Below are 23,339 nucleotides of genomic sequence, written 5' to 3'. Positions count from 1 at the left end.
TGTGACACCTTACTGTGACATCTTACTGTGACATCTGTCTTACTGTGACATCTGTCTTACTGTGACATCTTACTGTGACACCTTACTGTGACATCATACTGTGACTTCTTACTGTGACATCTGTCTTACTATGACATCTGTCTTACTGTGACATCTAACTGGCCACCTTACTGTGACATCTGTCTTACTGTGACTTCTTACTGTGACTTCTTACTGTGACATCTTTCTTACTGTGATATCATACTGTGACACCATACTGTGACACCTTATTGGCCATCTTACTGTGACATACTGTGCCATCTTACTGTGACATCTTTCTTACTGTGATGTCTTACTGTGACACCTTACTGGCCATCTTACTGTGATATCTTTTTTACTATGGCATCTTACTGTGACAACTTCCTGTGACATCTTTCTTACTGTTACACCTTACTGTGACATCTAACTGTGACACCTTACTGTGACACCTTACTGGCCATCTTACTGTGACACCTTACTGTGACATCTGTCTTACTGTGACACCTTACTGTGCCATCTTACTGTGACACCTTACTGGCCATCTTACTGTGACACCTTACTGTGCCATCTTTCTACTGTGACATCTTACTGGCCACCTTACTGTGACATCTTACTGCGATGTCTTACTGTGACATCATACTGTGGCCATCTTACTGTGATATCTTTTTTACTGTGACACCTTCCTGTGACATCTTACTATGACATCTTACTGGCCATCTTACTGCGCCACCTTACTGTGACACATTTCTCACTGACACATTTCTCACTGTGACACCTTCCTGTGACACTTCCTGTGCCCTCTGACTGTGGCACTGTCCCCCCCCAGATCGAGCGCCACGACAGCTGTGCCTACGATTACCTGGAGATCCGCGACGGGAGCAGCGACTCCAGCAGCCTCATCGGCCGTTACTGCGGCTACGACAAACCCGACGACATCAAGAGCACCTCCAACAAGCTCTGGATGAAATTCGTGTCCGACGGCTCCATCAACAAGGCCGGCTTCGCTGTCAACTTCTTCAAAGGTCTGGGGGGAGCTCTGGGGGTGCTGGGGGTGCTGCAGCCCCCCCGGCCGCTCACCCCCCACCCGTGCCCTGCCCAGAGATGGACGAGTGCTCCCGGCCCAACAACGGCGGCTGCGAGCAGCGCTGCGTTAACACCCTGGGCAGCTACAAGTGCGCCTGCGACCCTGGCTACGAGCTGGCGTCTGACAAACGCCGCTGCGAGGGTGAGTGTCCCCCTGAGACCCCCCCAAACCCCCCCTGTGCCCCTCGGCGCGCCCCCAGCCCCGTGGAGGTGACGGGCGCTGGGTGGTGCCGCCCTGCAGCCGCCTGCGGAGGTTTCCTGACCAAGCTCAACGGCTCCATCACCAGCCCGGGCTGGCCCAAGGAGTATCCCCCCAACAAGAACTGCATCTGGCAGCTGGTGGCGCCCACCCAGTACCGCATCTCCCTCCAGTTCGACTTCTTCGAGACCGAGGGCAACGATGTGAGTGGGGGGGAGCAGCCCCTGCCTGCCCCGTGCCACCCCTTACCCATGCCAGGGGTGCAGCCCCAAAACCCTCCAGCCATGGGCAGCCTGGCTGGCTGCACATTCTGGGAGGTTTTCTCCTCTTTTGGGGAACAACTGGCTCCTACTTCAGAACTGGGGGTGCAGCACCAAAACCCTGCAGCCACGGGCAGCCTGGCTGGCAGCACATTCTGGAAGGTTTTCTCTCTTATTGGGGACAATTTGCTCCTAATTCAGATCTGGGGTGCACCCCCCAGTCCCAAAACCCTCCAGCCACGGGCAGCCTTGCTGCCAGCACATTCTGGGAGATTTTCTCCTCTTTTTGGGGACAATTGGCTCCTCTTTTGGGGGACAATTGGCTCCTAATTCAGAACTGGGGGTGCAGCCCCAAAACCCTGCAGCCACAGGCGGCCTTGCTGGCTGCATATTTTGGGAGATTTTCTCTCTTATTGGGAACAATTTGCTCCTAATTCAGAACTGGGGTGCAGCTCCCAGTCCCAAAACCCTTCAGCCACAAGCAGCCTTGCTGGCAGCACATTTTGGGAGCTTTTTTCCTCTTTTAAGGGACAAATTGGCTCCTACCTCAGAGCCCCCAGTCCCAAAACCCTCCAGCCACAGGCAGCCTTGCTGGCAGCACATTCTGGGAGCTTTTCTCCTCTTTTTGGGGACAATTGGCTCCTCTTTTGGGGGACAATTGGCTCCTAATTCAGAACTGGGGGTGCATCCCCAAAACCCTCCAGCCACAGGCGGCCTTGCTGGCTGCACATTTTGGGAGCTTTTTTCCTCTTTTAAGGGACAATTGGCTCCTTCTTTAGACCTGGGGGTGCTCTCAGGGGCTGCTGGTGGCCCCTAGGGTGGCAGCACCGTGTCCCCAGCCCCGTGTCCCCCCCCAGGTGTGTAAATATGACTTTGTGGAGGTGCGCAGCGGGCTCACAGCTGACTCCAAGCTGCACGGGAAGTTCTGCGGGGCCGAGAAGCCCGAGGTCATCACCTCCCAGTACAACAACATGAGGATCGAGTTCAAGTCCGACAACACCGTCTCCAAAAAGGGCTTCAAAGCCCATTTCTTCTCAGGTAGAGCTGCCTGGCCCCAGCACGGGCACCCCCTGCCCTCCCTCACCCAGCCAGGCCCCCCCAAACCGCCGCTAACGCTTCCCTTGCCCACGCCGGGGGTGCAGCCCCAAAACCCTCCAGCCACGGGCAGCCTGGCTGGCAGCACATTTTGGGGGGTTTTCTCCTCTTTTGGGGCATAATTGGCTCCTATTTCAGAGCTGGGGGCGCAGCCCCCGGTCTCAAAACCCTCCAGCCATGGGCAGCCTGGCTGGCAGCACATTTTGGGTTTTTTTTCATCTTTTGGGGCATAATTGGCTCCTATTTCAGAGCCCCCAGTCCCAAAACCCTCCAGCCATGGGCAGCCTTGCTGGCAGCACATTTTGGGTTTTTTTCATCTTTTGGGGGATAATTGGCTCCTCTTTTTGGGGACAATTTGCTCCTCTTTTGGGGGACAATTGGCTCCTACTTCAGAATTGGGGGTGCAGCCCCAAAACCCTGCAGCCACGGGCAGCCTGGCTGGCAGCACATTTTGGGGGTTTTCTCCTCTTTTGGGGGACAATTGGCTCCTACCTCAGAGCCCCCAGTCCCAAAACCCTGCAGCCACAGGCAGCCTTGCTGGCAGCACATTTTGGGAGGTTTTCTCCTCTTTTGGGGGACAATTGGCTCCTACTCCAGAGCTGGGGGTGCTCTCAGGGGCTCCCCAAACAGCATGGGGATGCTGGGGACAGGGATGTGCTGGGCCCCGGGTGCTGCACCCCTCGGGTGGCATTCCCAGGGTGGGGGGACGGTGACACCCCGCTCTGCTGCTGCTGCTGCTGCTGCTGCTCCCCGCTCTGCTGCACGGCCCCGGCTCCCTCCGCTCCCCGGGCAGGGCGCTCCGCATCCCGGCCTCAGCATCCGAGATCCCCGGAGCGATGGCTCCTCCCAAACACCATCACCTGCCTCTCCCTGTCTGCTCTCCTCTCCCGGGCCACCCCTCCAGGAGGCGGTGTCACCTTCGGACGGGTTTTGTGGGCAGGGATGGCGACACCAAACGCTGGACGCAGCCGGGGCTGGACCGTGCCACGGGACCCTCGTGCGCCAGCCGGTCCCCCGGGTGTGGCACGGTGCCCTGGGCACCCTCCCAGCCGTGAGACACCCGCGAGCCTCCCGCCGGCCGTTTTTGGGGGGCAGCGCTGCCTCCCGGCTGCGGGAGCGGCGTCCCCGGAGCCGCCGGGGGTTTCCCGGAGCGGCAGAGCCCCGCGGGCCGGGCATGGCGTGTCTTTGCTTTGTGTGTTCAATGAAAACCAAGGCGAGTAGGGCGGCCCAGGGGGCCCAGCCGTCGGGAGCCGGCACCCTCCACAAAGCGATTCCTCGGGGATTCCTCGGGGAAGCCGAGCGGGACCACGGGGCAGCCGGGTGAGTCTCCCCCTGGAGCACTTGGGGCTCCTTCGCCGTCCCCTTTTCCCCTCTTTCCTCCCTCGTGCGGTGACGATAGAGCACCAAACCCTCTCCTCCACCTTCCCCCGCTCAGGTCTCGGGCTTTCCCGGCAGCAGGACCACCCTGGAGGACTCGGCCACAGCGAGGTCCCTCCTCTGGTCCCTCCGGGGTTGCTCCCTGGGCAAAACCTCTCCCGTGCGGCCCCTTTTTGGCCGCGGAGGGTCCCCGTGCTCCGGACGAGCCCCGTCCCTCGGTGCCGCGGGCAGCCTGGCCGTCCGGCCGCCCGTTTTTCCCCGCTGAAGACGTGACCCCTTCCTCCTCCTCCTCCTCTTCCTCCTTCTCCTCCTCCTCCTCCTCCTCGCGGCCGCGCGTAAGGATGCGCGTTCCTCCCGGGAATCCGCCACGGTGTCGGCATCCAGGTACGTCCCCCCGGCCCTCGGCCGAGCCCCGGCGGCGCTGGGGGGTCCGCAGCGGGGGGAGAGGCGCTGCCGGGGGCTGCGGGGCGCTCAGCAGCCCGGAGCCGTCGGATGCCCGCGGGGGAGAACGGTGAGCGATGCCGGGTGGCGGCGAGCAAGCTGGTTGGAATAAAGGATGGCTAAAGACACCGAGCCGCTGGGCTTCTTGCCGCTGCCAACTCTCTCCTGCTCTTGTCTCGCCCGCTCAGGCTCCCTCCGTCCCGCCAGCTCCCCCTCCAGCGGTGCTGGAGCTGCTCCGAGCCCAGGAGCCCCTTCCCAACCCCAAAGGGGCCTTTCCGCCTCGCTTCCTCCTCCCTCAGACCGAGGAGACGCCAGGTTACAGCCTCCGCTTGAGAGGCGGCCGCGGGGCCGGGGGCCGGGGCAGGACCCCCCTCGCCGCTGGCTCCAGGAGGGACCCCGGCTCCTCTCCGGCCCCGCTGTGAGCTCGGAGCGGGGCGCGGGGGGCTCTGGTGCCCGCTTGCTGCTGCCTTCCCTCCCCAAAACACCGCCCGGAGGCCAGGGGGAGCTGGAAGGGGAGCGATGGCGCCTGGAGGGGTCTTTGGGGGGGTCGGGGAGGGGCTCCCTACGGGCGGGGGTGGGAGGTAAAGCTGGGGTGATCCGGCCAGCTCGGGGTGATCCCAAACCCCTCCAGTGCCGTTCCCAGACCGAACAGCCCCAGGAACCCACCCAAAGCCCAACCTCCTCCTCCTCCTCTTCCTCCCCGCAGGGCCGCTCGCCCCGGCCGCACAGGGGCTCCCGGGGGTCCCCTCGCTGCTGCTTCCCCCCGGCTGCCGCTCCGCATGGCCCCCCCAGACCCGCCCCGCCGCCCCCCGCCCCCCCATCGCTCCCCCCCTTCTCTCCCTCTCTCTTTGCAGAGAAGAAGCAGCAGCTGCAGCCCCCGAAATCTCGCCCGCCCGGCCTGAAGTTCCGCATGCAGAAGCGGCCGCGGGGCCCCTCCTGAGCCGCTCCGTCCTCTCCGTCTTTCTCAGGAACGCCGCGGCCCCGGAGCCGTGCGGGAGCACGGTGGGACCGAGCCGAGCCGAGCCGTGCTGCCGGCCCCGGCAGCCTTTTGCTTGACAGAACTGGTTGTTGACCTTATTTTTTTTTTTAACTTTTTTTAAACTTTTTTTTTTTTTTTTTTTTTTTTTTTGGTTCTAAGCACCCCACCTCCTTGGTTTTGTCATTGACCAGCTGACCTTGTTCGTTTTATTTTTTTTTTCCCCCCCCACCCTCCCCCAATTTTTACCGTGTCTGTGACATTTCCTATCGATGAGTAAAGAGGGACTCCAGCGTCCTGGTCTTTCTTGTGCATCTTTGGTTGTCACTGTGTGTTTTTCTGCCTCTCCCCCGTCCGTCCTGGCAGCAGGTAATGGTGGCACCCATGGGTGAGCCCACGGGAGAGGAGAAGCCATCCGTGCCTGCAGGGGCTGGGATGCTGGAGCTGCTTTGCTGCTGCCCGGGGGCGCTTGCTTGGCTGGAGGGCAGCGGGGCTGGGGGGCCTGGGGGGATGGAATTGCACCATTCCAGCCTTTCCCAGCCCGCTCAGGGATCCCTCTGCTCTCTCCCAGACAAGGATGAGTGCTCCAAGAACAACGGGGGCTGCCAGCACGAGTGCCTCAACTCCTTTGGCAGCTACGAGTGCCAGTGCCGCAGCGGCTTCGTGCTGCACGACAACAAACACGACTGCAAGGAAGGTGGGTCCAGCCCGCCCCCCAATCCCTTGGGAACCCCCCATCCACGCCTCTGTGACCCTCCTGGCTGTCCCCACAGCTGGCTGTGACCACAAGGTGACATCTGTCTCGGGGACCATCACCAGCCCCAACTGGCCCGATAAATACCCCAGTAAGAAGGAGTGCACCTGGGCCATCAGCACCACGCCGGGGCACCGCATCAAGCTGGTAGGGGTTGGGGGGTGGGGGGCACGGGGGTCCCCTCTGCCGAGCCTTGACCTCACCCAGAGCCTCCACAGAGCTTCTCAGAGCTGGATGTGGAGGCACAGCAGGAATGTACCTACGACCACCTGGAGATCTTTGATGGGAAGGACGCCAAGGCCCCGGCACTCGGCCGCTTCTGCGGGGCCAAGGAGCCCGAGCCCATCGTCTCCTCGGGCAACAAGATGTTCCTCAAGTTTGTGTCTGATAACTCCATCCAGAAGAAGGGATTCGAGGCCACCCACAGCACAGGTACCTGGCTGGGGCTGGGACATGGGGTTATGGGGTGGGGGCACAGCCTGGGCGCCCCTAAACCCCGGCTCCTCCCGCAGTGTGCGGGGGCCAGGTGCGCGCCGAGGTGAAGACCAAGGATTTGTATTCCCACGCACAATTTGGGGACAACAACTACCCGGGGGGCTCGGACTGCGAGTGGGTGATCATGGCTGAGGAGGGCTTCGGCGTGGAGCTCATCTTCCAGACCTTTGAGATTGAGGAGGAGGCTGACTGTGGATACGACTACATGGAGCTCTTCGATGGCTACGACGGGACAGCCCCACGCCTCGGCCGCTTCTGCGGCTCCGGGGTGAGCCTGGGATGTGGCCTGGGGTGGTGTGGGGGGCAAGGAGTGAGCGTTCAAGGTGAGGGATGAGGCAGAGCCAGAGCAGTGTGGAGAAATCCCCATGGGAATTTTGTCTGGTTTGATGATTCCCACCCTCCACAGTGCAAATATTCCCACCCGTGGATCAGCAGTGTGGAGAAATCCCCACGGGAATTTGGTCTGGTTTGATGATTCCCACCCTCCACAGTGCAAATATTCCCACCCGTGGATCAGCAGTGTGGAGAAATACCCATGGGAATTTGGTCTGGTGTGATGATTCCCACCCTCCACAGTGCAAATTCCCACTCTGCACAGTGCAAATCCCCACGGGAATTTGGTCTGGTGTGATGATTCCCACCCTCCCCAGTGCAGATATTCCCAGCCACAAGAGATGCTCAACCTGGGGCTGCTCATGGATCAGCAGTGTGGAGAAATCCCTATGGGAATTTGGTCTGGTGTGAGGATTCCCACCCTCCCCAGTGTGAATATTCCCAGCCACAATGGATGCTCACCTCAGGGGTGCTTGTGGACCAGCAGTGTGGAGAAATCTCCATGGGAATTTGTGTGATGATTCCCACTCTCCACAGTGCAAATTCCCACTCTGCACAGTGCAAATCCCCACAGGAATTTGGTGTGCTGTGGTGAATCCCACCATCCACAGCGCAAATATTCCCACCTGCCATGGGTGCTCACCTCAGAGGTGCTCGTGGATCAGCAGTGTGGAGAAATCCCCACAGGAATTTGGTCTGGTGTGATGATTCCCACATTCCCCAGTGCAAATATTCCCAGCCTCAATGGGTGCTCACCCCGGGGTGCTCATGGATCAGCAGTGTGGAGAAATCTCCATGGGAATTTGGTCTGGTGTGACGATTCCCACATTCCCCAGTGCAAATATTCCCGCCTGCCATGAGTGCTCACCCCGGGGTGCTCGTGGATCAGTAGCGTGGAGAAATCCCCACAGGAATTTGGTCTGGTGTGACGATTCCCACATTCCCCAGTGCAAATATTCCCGCCTGCCATGAGTGCTCACCCTGGGGTGCTGGTGGATCTGAGCACCCCCTCCCTCACCCCCGCAGCCCCCCGAGGAGGTTTACTCGGCCGGAGACTCGGTGATGATCCGCTTCCACTCGGACGACACCATCAACAAGAAGGGTTTCCACCTTCGCTACACCAGCACCAAGTTCCAGGACACGCTGCACACGAGGAAATGAGGGCCGGGGGTCCCGGCCCCGCCGCGGGCAGGGGAGGAGCAGGAGGAGGAGGAGGAGGAGGAGGAAGAGGAGGAGAAAGAGGGCAGGGAGGACGGCGGGGAGCGCTGCCCCGCACAGACTGCACGGAGGAGGAGCACACAGCCAACCTCAGCACTCAAGACACGCTCGCACGGGGCCCCGGGGCTCGGGCGCCCACGGCACGGGGGGCACAGGGGGGGTCCCCGCTGGCAGCCGCCCACCCCGGTGCTGGGGGGGCCGAGCAGGACCCGCTGCCCTCCCCTGCCCCGGCCAAAGCTCTGAATGTACAAACCAGTAACCGGGAAGAGCCCAACACACACAAGGTGCTGTCTCTCTCTTGTACCCATGAAATAAATACCCTTGTACTTGGAGCGGGGGCAGCCGCGGCCTCTTTGCTTCCAGCCCAGCAGAACAGCACCCAAAATGGGGCTGGACTGGGGGGGGAAAGCAGCCAGGACCCTGCACGGACCCCAATCCTAAGGGAAGAGCTCATCCTTGGGGGTTCTGATGGAGCAGAGCCAGGAATTCCAGCCAAGGAGCAGCCAGACCTACTGCTGGTGACAGCGGGTCCTGGAGAGGGCGGTGGGCTCGGAGCCCCCCAGGACTCTGCAGGTGGGTTCTGTCCCCCCACACCTTTATTTTGAGGTGTCTCTGAGGCAGCACCCGCTGTGGGGTGGGTGGGTGGGTGGGTGGGTGCCGCGTGCTGTGCCCACCGCGTGCTCCAGCGCGTGCCCATGCTGGCGGTGGCAGTGGCAGATGGAGGGTGGGCTGTGCCACGGCCCCCGCGCCCACCGCGTGCCTCGACCCCTCCTGCAGCCCCTGCTCGCTGCTGCTGCTGCTGCCACGGGGAGGTTTCTGTTCCCTCTGTGTGCCAGCCCTGGCATGCTCCGTGGGCAGAACCGGGATGGGCACCGGGGGATTCATCCTGAGGGGGTTTCAGTCTCTGTGGGGTGAGGAGCTCGGGGAACGTTTCAGTGACAGGATGAGGAGCAACGGCCATAAACAAAAACATGAGTTCCACCTCAACGTGAGGAAGAACTTCTTTCCACGGAGGGTGGCAGAGCACTGGGACAGCCCCAGGGAAGGGTGGAGTCTCCCTCTCTGGCCGCATTCCAAACGTGCTCCTGTGTCACCTGAGCCAGGTGGCCCTGCCCGGGCAGGTGGGATGGACCTGGTGATCTCCAGGAAGGCCCTTCCAACCTGGACTTTACTCAGAGCTGGCCAGGGCCACCTTGTCCCCTCCCAGTCCCAGATCCCCGCATCGGTGGGAGTGGGGGGGGGGGGTCTGAGCCACTTCTTGGGGTCCCGAGGGGGACAGAGGAGCGTGACACGGCCGGTGGCGACCGCACAGAGTTTATTGAAACACCTCCAGCACAGCACAGGGATGCTCGGGGAGGGGGAGCCGGTTGTTGTAGAGCGTGCAGGGGGGACACAGAGACGGGGGGCGGGCACCCCGGGGGGGCCGCACGCAAGCGCCATGCTGCCGACGGCTCATGCGGGGGGCGGCGGGTTGGGGGGCACGGGGAGGGAGGGGGCTTCAGATCCGTTCTCCCCTTCCCCGGCTCCTCCGGCTGCCTCCGGGGCCGCGGGGCCGGGGACTCGGGCGGTGCAGGACGGCAGAGCAGAGAGGGACGGGACACGGGGGGCACGCCCGGGGTCCCCCACGCCACCGCGGTGTCTGAGCACCCCCCGTCCCCCGGGAGCAGTTCAAAACCGGGGGGTGCTTCCGATATCTCCCTGAACCCCCTGGAGTGGCCGGGGAGCCCCAGTCCCGGCTGGCAGGGCCGGGGCTCCCTGGGAGCTGCGTGAACCTGGGGCGGGGGGACGCGGGGGACGCCGGAGGGGAAGGGGGGTCCCGGAGCAGGGCAGAGCGCGGGGCTCACGCCAGCAAGGACGCTGCTGCTCGGCCGGTCCAGGAGATGAAGGCTTCCTCCCTCGGGGCGCACAGCGGCGCGGGCTCTGCCTCCTCGCCGAACCAGCGTCCCGCCGGCTCCTTCCTGGGGGCACCGCCCGGCTCCCCCGAGCCCACCCGTGTCCTCCACCCACCGGCGTCCGTGGGAGAAGCCCCCGCGGGCAGCGCCCGTCGCCCTGCCCGGCCCTGCCCGCCTGGGCCCCTTAACGCCCCACGCTGATGTTGCACGTCTTGCAGCTGGGGTCCTTTTTGGCGTTGGCGGTGGAGAGGCTCATGAGCTGGTGGCCGCTGATCTCCCCCAGCACGCCGAGGCTCAGGTCCACCGGCTCCGTGTAAATGACCTCCAGGATGCTGTCCTGGGCGTGGCGGTACACCAGCTCGCCCTCCTCCACGCAGCACGTCAGGAACTTGTTGGAGGAAATGTCCAGCTGGGGAAGGCGCTCCCGGCAGAAGAGATCCCCGGAGGAGCCCTTGGGCGCCAGGACCAGCACGACGTAGTGGTAGGCGGTGTACATGCAGTAGAAGTCCGCGAAGTAGAGGTTGGTGTTGGGGTTGAAGAGGCGCTGGGCCGGGATTTGGAAGCGGTACCGGCCATAGGGCGAGTCCTGCGGGGGCTGCCCGGTGTTGAACTCGGTGTTGCAGCTGAAGAAGATGCCGTGCAGCATCCCGCTGGTGGGCGAGCCGTGGCTCCCGCTGTTGTCCTTCAGCGACGGCTTCATCACGTTCCCGCAGTGCATCCTGCCACGAGGAGGAGGAGGAGGGACACACAGACAGGCACAGGCAGGGTCAGGGAATGCGCTCGGCGAGCGGGGAGCGTGGGGAACGGGGCTGGGGGTACCTGACGTGCTGGAAATACTCCTTGTGCTGGTTGCGGTAGAAGACGGAGAAGCGCAGCATGCGGCCGGCGATCAGCTCCGCTTTCTCCTGCAGCTGGGCTAGGTGCTCCTTGGCGTAGTCTGGGGACAGGCACGGGGACATCAGGGCGTCTCCATCCCCCTCCAGCAGCCCATCCCTGCCCGCAGCTCCCCGCACCTCCTGCCTCCCACTCATCAGCTGCCGCTCCAACCGGCCCGGCTTGTGCCAGCTCCCGGCATCGCCCCCGTCCTCCTCCGGGCTCCCAGCTCCCAGCATTTCCCCCTTCCTCTCTCCCGGCTCGTGGCTACCGACATCATCCCTGACCGACCTCCCCCGTGGCTCCCAGCACTGACCCCCTCTTGCTCCCAGCTCCTGGGGTCACCCCTGTTCTCCCTCCCAGTTCCTGGAATCTCCCCTGTTCTCCCTCCGTGCTCCCAGCTCTGATCCCCTCTTGCTCTCAGCTACTGGGGTCACCCCTGTTCTCCCTCCCTGCTCCCAGCTCCAGGCATCATCCCCGTCTTCCCTCTCAGCTCCAGGCATTGTCCTCTTTCCCCTTCTATCTCCCAGCTCCTGGCATCGCCTCTTTTCTCCCTCCCTGCTCCCAGCACTGACCCCCTTTCCCTCCCAGCTCTTCGGTTCTCCCCTGTTCTCCCTCCCAGCTCCTGGAATCTCCCCTGTTCCCCCCCTTGCCCCCAGCTCCAGGCACCATCTCCATCCTCCTCCTCAGCTCCAGGCATTGCCCTCTTCCCCCTTCCATCTCCCAGCTCCAGGCATCAACCCCATCCTCCCTCCTGGCTCCCAACCCTGAGCTTTGCCCCCTTCCTCCTCATCCTCCCAGCTCCCGGCACCGTCCCCATCCCCGGCCCAGCTCCCCATTCCAGGAGCATCAATCCCGTCCTCCCTCCTGGCTCCCAGCATCGCCCCCGTCCTCCCCCCAGCTCCGGGCTCCTGGCATCGCCCCCATCCTCCCTCCGGGCTCCCGGGGACGCCCCCACCGTCCCTGCCGGCCCCGCTCACCCCCGGTGCAGAACTCCACGGTCTCGCTCCAGCCGGACACCAGGTACTCGCCGTCGCTCTGCTTGACCGCGGTCTGCACGGCCACGCTGTACTCGGTGCGGGGGCTCAGGAACCAGTGGCCCCGCACCGTCATGGGCAGCGGCACCGCCTTGGCCACCAGCTTGGTGGGGACATCCTGTGCCGAGCGGCGGGGGTCAGGCGGGACAGCATCCTCCCGCACGCCCGGGTGCTGCCGGCTACCGCACACCCCGAAATATCCACGGAGACCCCCCCAAAACACCGTGGGGACGCGTCTCGGGCCGCCCCCCCCGCTCTGGCCCCGCAGCGCTGCCCCGCTCGTGTCCCCAAAGATGTCCCTGCTGCCATGGGGACACAGGGTCCCCCAGGCGGGGGTGGTCTCGGGGTCCCCCCGCTGCCGGTGGCATCTCGCGGTGTCAAGAGGCCACGGAGCAGCTCCGCAGTGCAGAGCCGTTTCTGTGGCAACGGCGGATGCTGAAGTCGGGAGATAGAGGGGAAAAAAAATATCCCACCCCCCACCCCCCCCCCACCCCTTATTATTGGGGAGGAGAGAAAAAAAAAAATGTTAAACATTAAATAGCATCACCGTGGCAACGGCGCTGCTAAAAACGGCCCGAATTAGTGACTCGCAGCACGGGGAGGGGGAGCAGGAGCAGCTCAGCTCCCCCGCGGGGGCTCAGCGGGGTCCGTCACCCCCCGATCCCCGTCCCAGTCCCCTCCGCCAGCGTGTCCCGTGACGGGAATGACCCAAATTCAGCGCTAGAGAGGGCTAAGAGCCGGCTCCTCCCTGCCAACCGCGTCTCCTCTCCCCGGGCAGGGGGTCCCGCGTCCTCCCCCGGCTCACCCGGTGCTTGAACTTGTTGGAATTCTTGTTCTCCTTCTTGTTGAGGTCGATGAAGTAGTGGGTGACCCTCTCCAGGTCCCCCTTCTCCATAGCCCAGGAGATGCGGAAGGAATCGCAGGTGATGTTGTTGATCTCGATGTTTTTGGGGGTGGACAGCAGCTCCATGGCCGGAGGGGCTGAGCTCCTGCGGGGGGCACAGCGCGGGCTTTTGGGGGTGCCGAGCCCCCTCTGGCTGCCCACGCCGGCGCTGCCAAGGCCGCCCGCGGCGGAGCAGATGGCACCGGGGTGGAACAGCGGCCGGGAGCCAGGAATAGGCAGCGCAGGCAGGAGCAGGCAGCGGGACGCCGGGAACAAGCCCGGTCGGGTGCGGGGGCCCCGGCCGCTCCCCCGGGTGCCGCGAGGCCCCGGCGCGACGCCAGCGGGCGTTTCGGGGTTTGCTCAACACCGGGTGGGGAAAGAAAAACAAGGGGAGAGCCGAGGGAGTTGCTGGGAGAGGGGAGGGTTGGACGCAGGCACTGGAAAAGCTGGATCCGCCTTTGCCCCGGCCCGTGCCTCAGTTTCCCTGCGCCCCCAGGAAGGAGCTCTGGGGGTGGGCGATGCCCGCGGAGGGGGGACAAGGGGTCACAGCCGTGCCACGGGAACGGGGGGCTGGAGGCGAGGGTGCCCCCCCAGCCTTCGGTGCCAACGTGCCACCGCCCCCCCGTGTGCCCACGGCCACCCACGCCGCGCGTGTCCCCGTCACTCGGCACCCACGTCCACCCACGGCCACGTGTCCCCCCCCTCTGCGCCCCAAAGCCGCTGTCAGCCCCCGGCAGAGCCCTCGGGCACGGCGGAAGGTCACCGCTCCGGGGACACGGTGCCACCTCGCTGCCCCGTCCGTCCCCGTGCCCGGCGGTGGCGCAGGAACTCCGCACCGGGATTGTGCCAGCTGGATCGTGTCACCGTGTCCCCTAAGAGCCCTCGGGACGCCGTGCCCGCCGCGTCCCCCTGCCCTCCGAGCATCCCCCGGCCGTGCCACGGGCACGTCGCCCCCAACGCCACCGGGGCTCAGTGGCCGCTCCGGTGTGGCCGTGCCGGTGAGGCCCTTACCTGGCCGTGCCGGGGGGCTGCCGGGAGGCGCGGGGGTGCCGGTGCAGCGGCAGGGCAGGACAGAGAGCCCCGGCGGGGCTGATCCAAGCGGGAAGGACGGAGGATGCCGGAGGGACCGAGGTGGTACCCGGCGATGCCGCGTCGCTGCCTGCGGCTGATGCGACTGGGATCCTCCCAGCCAGCTCGGAAATAGCAAACACCCTCCAGAGGAGGGAGAGGAGAGAAAAAAAAAAAAAAGGGGAAAAATAGATATCCAAGGAGCTGGGAGAGAAGGGGGAGGAAGGAAAAACCTCCCGGTTCTGCCAATGGCATGGAGGGATGCGTGCGGCGTCAGGTGATGGAGGCAGAGTGGGATGTGGGTGCAGATTGGGGGTGGGTGGTGGGCAGGTTCTGCCTGTTCCCCCCATTTTTGGGGCCGGGAGGGGGTGTCCCAATTGTCCCGCAAACGGCACAACCGGGACAGTTCCCCCCCAGCCCCAAAAATGGGATGGAGGACGGAGGAGGTGCGTGGGAATGCTGGTATCCACACAGGACCCCCGCGGAATGGGGGTGCAGAGCCCAAGGGCGGCGGATGGACGGACGGACTTTTTGTTTTGCACGTGGTAAACACCCTTCTTGGAGGGACAAAGCTTTTTTCGGGTGGGGGGCTGGGAGAGCACCCCAAAAACCTCATTGTTCCCCAAATTTCTGCGAGGGGGTGCCCACGCATGAACCCTCTCTGTGGCGGTGCCGGCGGGCCGTGGGGCTGCAGAGGACCCTGAGGGGGTGGTCGCACTGCAGGACTCCCGTGAGGGCGTTAAATAAAGGGCTGAGTGACCCCCCAAAAATGTCCCCCCCAGCGCTGCCCCCGGTGCCCGGTCTGGAGAGCCGGGCACTGCCCGTCACAAAGATGGCGCCACCGCCCTCACATAGGGATGGGCAATGCCAACCACAAAGATGGCGGCTCATTGCCAAGCCCGCCGTGCCCTCAGCAAAGATGGCGGCAGCAGCGTCGCGCCAGGAAGGGCGCGCCGTGCGTGACGCATGCGCAGTGTGGGCGGCGAGCCCGTGGCTGCCCGGGCAGGGTGAGGGGCGGCGTGGCGGGGGAGGGGGGGGAAATTTGGGGGGGTCCGGGGGGTCCTGAGGGGTGCGAGGAGGGGGATGAGACCCCTGGGGAGCGAGGGGAGAGGGGGCCCTGTTTGGGGGTGTATGAGGGGGTGGGAATGTTGGGGAGAGGGGTGAGAGGGGGTGAAGGGGGGCAGGGAGGGGGCTGAGATCCCTGGGGAGGGGGCGCAGGGCGGCCATGGGGGGGTGAGGCCCGTGAGGAGGGGGCTGAGATCCCTGGAGAGGGGGCGCAAGGGGGTCCTGTTTGGGGTGTATGGAGGGGCTGGGAAACCTGGGGAGGGGGCGCAGGGCGGCCCTGGGGGGGTGAGACCCGTGAGGAGGGGGCTGCGAGGGGGTTTGGGGGGGCTGAACCCCTGGGGAGGGGGGACAAGGGGGTGCTGGGGAGAAAGGGAGGGACTGAGAGCCTTTGGGAGAGGGAGCAGGGGAGGGGTGGGGGCTGGGAAAGCTGGGGAGGGAGCACAAGGGGGTCCTGGGGGGTGCGGGGGAACACAACCGCCCTGGGTCACGGGGGTCTTGTTTGAGGGTGCAGGGGGTTCACCATTGGGGTGGGTGCAGTTCTGAGCCCATTTGGGGTTCATTACTGTGGTGGGTGCAGTTCTGAGCCCATTTGGGGGTTCAGTATTGGGGTGGGTGCAGTTCTGAGCCCATTTGGGGTTCATTACTGTGGTGGGTGCAGTTCTGAGCCCATTTGGGGGTTCATTCCTGTGCTGGGTGCATTTCCGAGCCCATTTAGGGGTTCATTCCTGTGGTGGGTGCAGTTCTGAGCCCATTTGGGGGATCAGTGCTGTGGTGGGTGCAGTTCTGAGCCCATTTGGGGTTCATTCCTGTGGTGGGTGCAGTTCTGAGCCCAGTTTGGGGTTCATTACTGCGGTGGGTGCATTTCCGAGCCCAGTTTGGGGTTCATTCCTGTGCTGGGTGCATTTCCGAGCCCAGTTTGGGGTTCATTCCTGTGCTGGGTGTATTTCCGAGCCCAGTTTGGGGTTCATTCCTGTGCTGGGTGTATTTCCGAGCCCAGTTTGGGGTTCATCCCCCTGAGCGTGGCCTCTCCCCGCAGGATGGCCGAGGGGGGCTCTGGCAGCTCGGGCTCCCCGGGCAGCCTCCGGCCGGGGGCGGCCCGGGGGGTGCTGGGCAGGCGCCCCCCCGCGCCCCCCCTGAGCCCGGGCCGCCTGCCCTCCATCCGCTCCCGAGACCTCACCCTGGGCGGCGTCAAAAAGGTGAGACCCCGCCCCCCTTTCCCAAATTGGGGTCACCCAGTATCCAATCGGGTCACCCCCGTGGCAGGAGAGATGATGAGGAGAAATTCATTGATATTAGAAGGCGAATTAATTTAATGATATTAATTTTATTAGCTAATTAATTTAATTAATTTTATTAATTTAATTGTTTAATTATATTAATAATATAATATAATATATAGTATAATACAGTATAATGTAATGTAATATAAATATAATGTCATACTGTATTAATGATATTATATTGTGCTATATCTGTTGTTAATATAATATACTAAAATATAATATTATATTATGTTATAGTATATTAGATTATAGTATATTATATCATACTATATTTATTTATATTCTATTCTATTTTATGGTTTTATTTTATTTTATTTTATTATAATCATTTTATTATGCTATATTATATTATATTATATTATATTATATTATAGTATAGTATTTTATAGTATATTGTATAATATTGTTTCTTACTATATTTATTATTAATATACTATATTATAATATAATCTACTATTATATAATATTATATAATTACTATTACTATTACTATAATATAATATAATATAATATTATATTATATTATATTATATTATATTATATTATATTATATTATATTATATTATTACATCTAAACTGGATTTGCTAAGTATTTTAACTTTGCACACACCTGCACAGATTCTCATGACTTTTAGCTGACAGTCCCACCTCACACACACACTTGGCCCTGATAGGCCAAGGCAATAAAACACCATCACTTTGGGGGAACCATTTTTATGTTGTATTTTACTTTTTGCACAAGCACAGGCACAGCAAATGAGATAAGAATTGTTTTTCCTTTCTCTGAGGTTCAGAGAATGTGAAACCCAGAAATATTCTTGGCAAGAATTGTGCCTTGCTTTTTCTGTGAGGAGAAATGTGGTGACACATTTCACACCTCACACCCCGTGTCCCCAGAGTGGCTCTGGGGTGGCTGTGACAGCCTGAGGGATTTAGGGATGATTTTTTCCCTCTGTTTTTCCCCACAGAAAACTTTCACCCCCAACATCATCAGCAGGAAGATCAAGGAGGAGTGAGTGGTGCCCCTGGGTGACGTGGGGGGCACAGGGGTGGTTTGGGGTCTGGAGCATCTCTGTGAGGGGAGGGACTGTGGGAGGTGGGGCTGGTTGGTCTGGAGAAGGGAGGAGTGAGAGGGGATCCCACTGACCCATGGAAATACCCCAAATACCCATGGGAATTCTCAGATATCCATATAAATATCCCAAACATTCATATAAATATCTCAGCTATCCATGGAAATTCTCAGAAGTCCATATAAATATCCTAAATATCCACACCAATATCCCAAATATCCTAACACCAATATCTCTGGGTGATGTGCAGAAATCTCTTCCCCAGGCCCCATGTCCTGGCAGGGGACAGGGGGCAGGGCTGGGGGCAATATGGGGGTGATGTGGGGCTGATATGGGGGTGATATGGGGCTGATGTGTGGGTGATATGGGGGTGATGTGGGGGTGATATGGGGCTGATGTGGGGCTGATGTGGGGGTGATATGGGGCTGATGTGGGGGTGATATGGGGGTGATGTGGGGGCAATGTGGGGGTGATATGGGGCTGATGTGGGGGTGATGTGAGGCTGATGTGGGGCTAATGTGGGGGCGATGTGGGGGGCGATATGGGGGTGATATGGGGCTGATGTGGGGGCGATGTGGGGGTGATATGGGGGTGATATGGGGGCGATATGGGGGTGATGTGGGGGTGATGTGGGGCTGATGTGCCCGCTCTGCCCCAGGCCCTGTGTCCTGGCAGGGGCAGGGGCTGGGCTGGGGGCAGCAGGCAGGGCTGAGGGCAGGGGGTAGGGGCAAGGGACAGGGGCAGGGGACAGGGCTGGGGGTGATGTGGGGCTGATATTGGGGTGATGTGATGTGGGGCTGATGTGCCCACTCTGCCCCCAGGCCCTGTGTCCTGCCAGGGCCAGGGCTGGGAGTGATGTGGAGGTGATGTGGGGCTGATGTGAGGGATAATGTGGGGCTGATGTGCCCGTTCTGCCCCCAGGCCCCGTGTCTTGGCAGGGGCAGGGCTGGGGGTGATGTGGGGTTGATGTGGGGCTGATGTAGGGGTTCTGTGCCCGTTCTGCCCCCAGGCCCTGTTTCCTGGCAGGGGCAGGGCTGGGGTTGATGTGGGGCTGATGTGGGGCTGATGTGAGGGATAACGTGGGGCTGATGTGCCCACTCTGCCCCCAGGCCCTGTTTCCTGGCAGGGGCAGGAGGAAGGGGCAGGGCTGGGGGTGATGTGGGGCTAATGTGGAGGTGCTGTGCCCACTCTGCCCCCAGGCCCCATGTCCTGGCAGAGGCAGGCTGGGGGTGATTTGGGACTGATGTGGGGGTTCTGTGCCCGCTCTGCCCCCAGGCCCTGTGTCCTGGCAGGGGCAGGGCTGGGGGTGATGTGGGGTTGATTTGTGACTGATGTGGGGGTTCTGTGCCCGCTCTGCCCCAGGCCCCGGGAGGATGTGGTGGTGAAGAAGGAGAAGAAGGAGCGGGAGCGGCAGCGGGACGGGCACGGCCGGGGCCGGAACCGGCCCGAGGTCATCCAGTCCCACTCCATCTTCGAGCAGGGCCCTGCTGAAATGATGAAGAAGAAAGGTAAGGGGAGCTCCCCTCTGGGTGTTTTTGGGGAGTTCCCACCTTGGGGTGACCCTGGGCTGCTCCTGTGTCCCCAGCAGGCTCCTGGGACAGGAGTGTGGACGTGTCCGACTTCGGCCCTTCCCACATCATCAACATCAAGAAGGAGAAGAGGGAGACGGACGAGGAGACCAAGCAGATCCTGAGGATGCTGCAGAAGGACGATGTCAGTAGGCATGGAGGGGGTGGCTTTGGTGCCACTGGGGGGTGCTGAGTGTCCCCTGTGCCACCAGGGCAGTGCTGAGTGTCCCTTGTGTCCCTGCAGTGGTGCTGAGTGTCCCTTGAGTCACTGGGGCAGTGCTGAGTGTCCCCTGTGCCACTGGGGTGTGCTGAGTGTCCCCTGTGCCAACAGGGCAGTGCTGAGTGTCCCTTGTGTCACCAGGGCAGTGCTGAGTGTCCCCTGTGCTACCCAGGGGTGCTGAGTGTCCCCTGTGCCAACAGGGCAGTGCTGAGTGTCCCTTGTGTCCCTGCAGTGGTGCTGAGTGTCTCCTGTTCCCCTAGGGCAATGCTGAGTGTCCCTTGTGTCACCAGGGCAATGCTGAGTGTCCCTTGTGTCCCTGCAGTGGTGCTGAGAGTCCCTTGTGTCGCTGGGGCAAGGCTGAGTGTCCTCTGTGCCACCAAGAGGCATTGAGTGTCCCTTGTGTCTCTGCAGTGGTGCTGAGTGTCTCTTGTGCCCCTAGGGCAATGCTGAGTGTCCCTTGTGTCACCAGGGCAGTGCTGAGTGTCCCCTCTGCCTCTGGGATAATCCTGAGTGTCCCCTGTGTCCCCGGGAATGCTGAGTGTTCCTTGTGTCACCAGGGCAGTGCTGAGTGTCCCCTGTGCTACCCAGGGGTGCTGAGTCTCCCCTGTGCTACCCAGGGGTGCTGATTGTCCCCTCCCTGTCCCCACAGTTCCTGGATGACCCGGGGCTGAAGAACGACATCCGGAACAAGCCGGTGCAGCTGCCCCTGGCCCACTCGGGCTGGCTCTTCAAGGAGGAGGTGGCAGAGCAGGAGGACACACAGCCATGGCTGCCTGCAGCCAAGGAGGAGAAGATGGAGCTGGACCTGCCAGCAGTGAAAGGTGGGGCTGGGCTGGGCTGGGCTGGGCTGGGCTGGGCTGGGCTGGGCTGGGTTGGGTTGGGCTGGGTTTGGCTGGGCTGGGCTGGGAGAGGTAAAACCAGCAAGAGCTGCTAACTCTTGTATCTGAGTATAAAACCTCAGTCTCCTTACTTTCAAAGGACAGTAGTAATCCAATGGTTTTAGGAGCCACTCATCTTGGTGCAAGTCCAAGTGAAAGTAATGGACCTCTCACTGGTCCTAAACACATTCATACTCTGAACCCCAGTAACCCTCTCCACCCCCATCCTATTTCCTCTTCTATCCAACAACCTCAGAAACACTCCCAGCACAATTACAAACACAGTCAAAGCCTCCTTCTTAATCAGCCTAATCCCAATAACAATCTACATCCACTCTGGAGCAGAAAGCCTCACCTCCTTCTGGGAATGAAAGTTCATTATAAACTTCAAAATCCCCATCAGCCTAAAAATAGACTTCTTTACCTTCTTCCCCATTGCACTGTTCCCATCATGATCTGTCCTACAATTTGCAACATGATATATGGCCTCAGACCCCTACATTACAAAATTTTTCACCTACCTACTCGCCATACTCATCCTCATCATCACCAACAACTGGGCTGGGCTGGGCTGGGCTGGGCAGGGCAGGGCAGGGCAGGGCAGGGCTGGGCACACAGCAGGGACAAGCTGGGGGTGTCCCCTCTGTCCCCTGCCCTCTGCAGTGAAGGAGGAGCCGTGTGAGGAGGATCCCAAGCCGGCCCAGCCCAAGGGCCCCCCCGGGTTCCCACGGGATGTGTCGGCGGCTGAGCTGCTGCAGAGGCTGAGCCTGGCCCAGGAGGAGGAGCTGCTGTTCCTGCAGCTCCCTGACACCCTGCCTGGGCAGCCCCCCAGCCACGACTCCAAACCCAGCAAAGCTGAGCTGCACAGCGAGGATGGGCAGGTGCTGCTGGTGAAGCAGGAGAAGAGCCAGGTAGGGGCACGGGGGGGGTGTTCTCTCATCCCCTCCCCTTCTGTGGTGTCACCTCCAAGCCCATGAGGATGTCCCTCCATCCCATGGTGTCCTTTCCACCCCATCTTGTCATGTCCCTCCATCCCATGGTGTCCTTTCCACCCCATCCTGGGATGTCCCTCCATCCCATGGTGTCCTTTCCACCCCATCTTGTCATGTCCCTCCATCCCATGGTGTCCTTTCCACCCCATCCTGGGATGTCCCTCCATCCCATGGTGTCACTGTTCCGCCATCCTGTGGTGGCCTTTCTCCTCCAATCCTTTGCTGTCCCCTCATCCCATGGTGCTGTCCCCCCCAATCCCATGCTGTGATCCCAATCCTATGGTGTGATCCCAGTCCCAGGGTATGATCCCAGTCCTGTAGGGTAATCCCAATCTCACAGGATAATCCCAATCCCATAGAGTGATCCCAGTCCCAGTGGGATGATCCCAGTCCTGTGGGCTGATCCCGGTCCCAGGGGAGCTGATCCCAGTCCTGTGGGCTGATCTCAGTCCCACGGGGGATGATCCCAATCCCAGGGGGAATGATCCCAATCCCAGTGGGATGATCCCAATCCCAGTGGGATGATCCCAATCCCATAGAGTGATCCCAGTCCTGTGGGCTGATCCCAGTCCCAGGGGGGCCGATCCCAGTCCCAGGGGCTGATCCCAATCCCATAGAGTGATCCCAGTCCCAGTGGGATGATCCCAGTCCTGTGGGCTGATCTCAGTCCCAATGGGCTGATCCCAGTCCCAGGGGCTGATCCCAGTCCCAGTGGGCTGATCCCAGTCCCAGTGGGATGATCCCAATCCCAGTGGGATGATCCCAATCCCATAGAGTGATCCCAGTCCTGTGGGCTGATCCCAGTCTCAATGGGATGATCCCAGTCCCAGGGGCTGATCCCAGTCCCAGGGGCTGATCCCAATCCCAGTGGGATGATCCCAGTCCCAGTGGGATGATCCCAGTTCCAGTGGGCTGATCCCAGTCCCAGTGGGCTGATCCCAGTCCCAGTGGGATGATCCCAGTCCCAGTGGGATGATCCCAATCCCAATGGGCTGATCCCAATCCTGCTGTGCCGTGCAGGAGGCCAAGCAGGCAGAGAACATCTGCACCCTGGCCGACCTCCCCGAGGGCCAGGTGGGGAAGCTGCTCATCCGAAAGTCAGGAAAAGTGCAGCTGGTGCTGGGCAAGGTCACCCTGGACGTGACCATGGGCACCCCCTGCTCCTTCCTACAGGTATGGAAGGGACACTGGCACCCAATCTGGGGAGTTTGACCCCAAAATATCCCCATTTGGGGGGGGTCGTGCTGGCTCTTGGCCATGCTGGCAGTGGGGAAGGGTCCTGCTGGTCCCCTCTGGGAGCAGTGGGGTCTCCCAGGGGTTGCTGTGGCTCAGGGCTGTTTGTGCCCCCTGGAACAGGAGCTGGTGTCCGTGGGCATTGGGGACAACCGCACGGGTGAGATGATGGTGCTGGGCCATGTCAGGCACAAGCTCGTCTGCTCCCCGGATTTCGAGGCTCTCCTGGAGCACCGGCACCGATAGCCCAGGGGGTCTCAGCCCCCCAGACCCCAGGATGGACCCTCAGCCCCTCCAGATGTGCCTTTGGGACGTGGGCAGGGGGCTGGGGCGGGTGATCCCAATCCCGTGCTGGGATCCCGAGGGATCCAGAGCCAGCTCCCAGCTCCCTCCAGCCCTGCAGGTGTCCAGCCGTGTCCCCCACACCAGTGGCTCCCCCCAGTGCCAAACGGGGATCTCGGAGTGTATGGGGGCTGTGGGGTGTCCCCCAGCTCTGTGGACACGTTGGTGGGAGCAGGACACGCGTCCTGGGGGAAAAACCTGGAATAAAACCTTTTTTCCCCCTGTGTCAGTCTGGTTCTGTCACCTCTGCTGGGCCCTGCGAGGCCTTGGGGTCCCTGGGTGTGGCTGCAGCGGGTGGGGGGCACTGGGTGACCCCCACCCTGTCCTGGGGGGTGACAGGGCTGTCATCGTGGAGCCAAAGCTCCCTGGATGCCACCAGCCCCGGGGCAGGGAGCAGGGATGGGGACACTGACCACCAGGGATGGGGACACTGACCACCAGGGATGGGGACACTGACCACCTGGGCAGGGCTGGGCCTGCACTTGCCCCTCTCACATTGATCTCCCACCCCATCCCATCCTAAACACCCCCCCCCCCATCTGACCCTACTCTCCCAGTTCTATATTATCCTGATTCCATATTATCCCCAACTCCTGCCCCATCACACCCCATCCCATATTACCCCTGCTTCCCATCCCATCCCACCCCATCCCATCCCATCCCATCCCATCCCATCCCACCCC

General features: G+C 61.4%; 3 protein-coding genes across 11 annotated transcripts in view; 2 read left to right on the top strand and 1 right to left on the bottom strand.

Annotated features, from left to right (window-relative positions):
* BMP1 (bone morphogenetic protein 1) overlaps positions 1-8,581 on the top strand; it is a 29,505-nt gene extending 20,924 nt beyond the window's left edge. For 4 of the 7 annotated variants that reach the window (XR_013185643.1, XM_077191817.1, XM_077191815.1 and 1 more), the window contains exon 12: positions 845-981. Coding sequence is in view for 2 of the 7 variants with exons in the window: in XM_054650522.2 (XP_054506497.2) it covers positions 845-1,040; positions 1,118-1,243; positions 1,343-1,503; positions 2,418-2,598; positions 6,021-6,146; positions 6,223-6,350; positions 6,422-6,635; positions 6,716-6,966; positions 8,058-8,192 (1,518 nt within the window). In the remaining 5 variants the exon portion in view is untranslated. Of the gene's footprint in view, positions 1-844; positions 1,041-1,117; positions 1,244-1,342; positions 1,504-2,417; positions 3,976-4,090; positions 4,417-5,327; positions 6,147-6,222; positions 6,351-6,421; positions 6,636-6,715; positions 6,967-8,057 lie in introns of those variants that run through there. The other 3 variants (XM_054650522.2, XR_013185641.1, XM_077191814.1) reach the window with 3 other exon arrangements.
* Positions 8,582-9,547: 966 nt separating this feature from the next.
* On the bottom strand, positions 9,548-14,182 carry PHYHIP (phytanoyl-CoA 2-hydroxylase interacting protein). Its single transcript, XM_054650526.2, has 5 exons — positions 13,946-14,182; positions 12,857-13,040; positions 11,995-12,169; positions 10,961-11,078; positions 9,548-10,860 (listed from the first exon to the last, which is right to left on the bottom strand). Exons 2-5 carry the CDS (start codon positions 13,019-13,021, stop codon positions 10,326-10,328), a joined length of 993 nt encoding a protein of 330 aa, XP_054506501.2. The 5' UTR covers positions 13,022-13,040; positions 13,946-14,182; the 3' UTR covers positions 9,548-10,325.
* A 616-nt stretch (positions 14,183-14,798) lies between these two features.
* Positions 14,799-22,880, top strand: POLR3D (RNA polymerase III subunit D). 3 transcript variants are annotated; one of them, XM_077191820.1, is made up of 9 exons: positions 14,799-15,009; positions 16,104-16,263; positions 17,319-17,362; positions 18,786-18,931; positions 19,009-19,136; positions 19,861-20,032; positions 20,753-21,000; positions 22,102-22,254; positions 22,438-22,880. In XM_077191820.1, the coding sequence occupies exons 1-9, from the start codon at positions 14,969-14,971 to the stop codon at positions 22,558-22,560; spliced, it is 1,215 nt and encodes a 404-aa protein (XP_077047935.1). In that variant the 5' UTR covers positions 14,799-14,968; the 3' UTR covers positions 22,561-22,880. The 3 variants fall into 3 exon arrangements, with proteins under 3 accessions (XP_077047935.1, XP_077047934.1, XP_077047936.1); XM_077191819.1 differs by lacking the exon at positions 14,799-15,009 and having other exon boundaries at positions 19,012-19,136; XM_077191821.1 differs by lacking the exon at positions 14,799-15,009 and having other exon boundaries at positions 22,102-22,155.
* Positions 22,881-23,339: the final 459 nt, after the last annotated feature.

Source organism: Agelaius phoeniceus, chromosome 30 (genome assembly GCF_051311805.1).
Source record: "Agelaius phoeniceus isolate bAgePho1 chromosome 30, bAgePho1.hap1, whole genome shotgun sequence".
Taxonomy (NCBI): domain Eukaryota; kingdom Metazoa; phylum Chordata; class Aves; order Passeriformes; family Icteridae; genus Agelaius; species Agelaius phoeniceus.
This window is presented reverse-complemented; position numbering and strand designations above follow the sequence as displayed.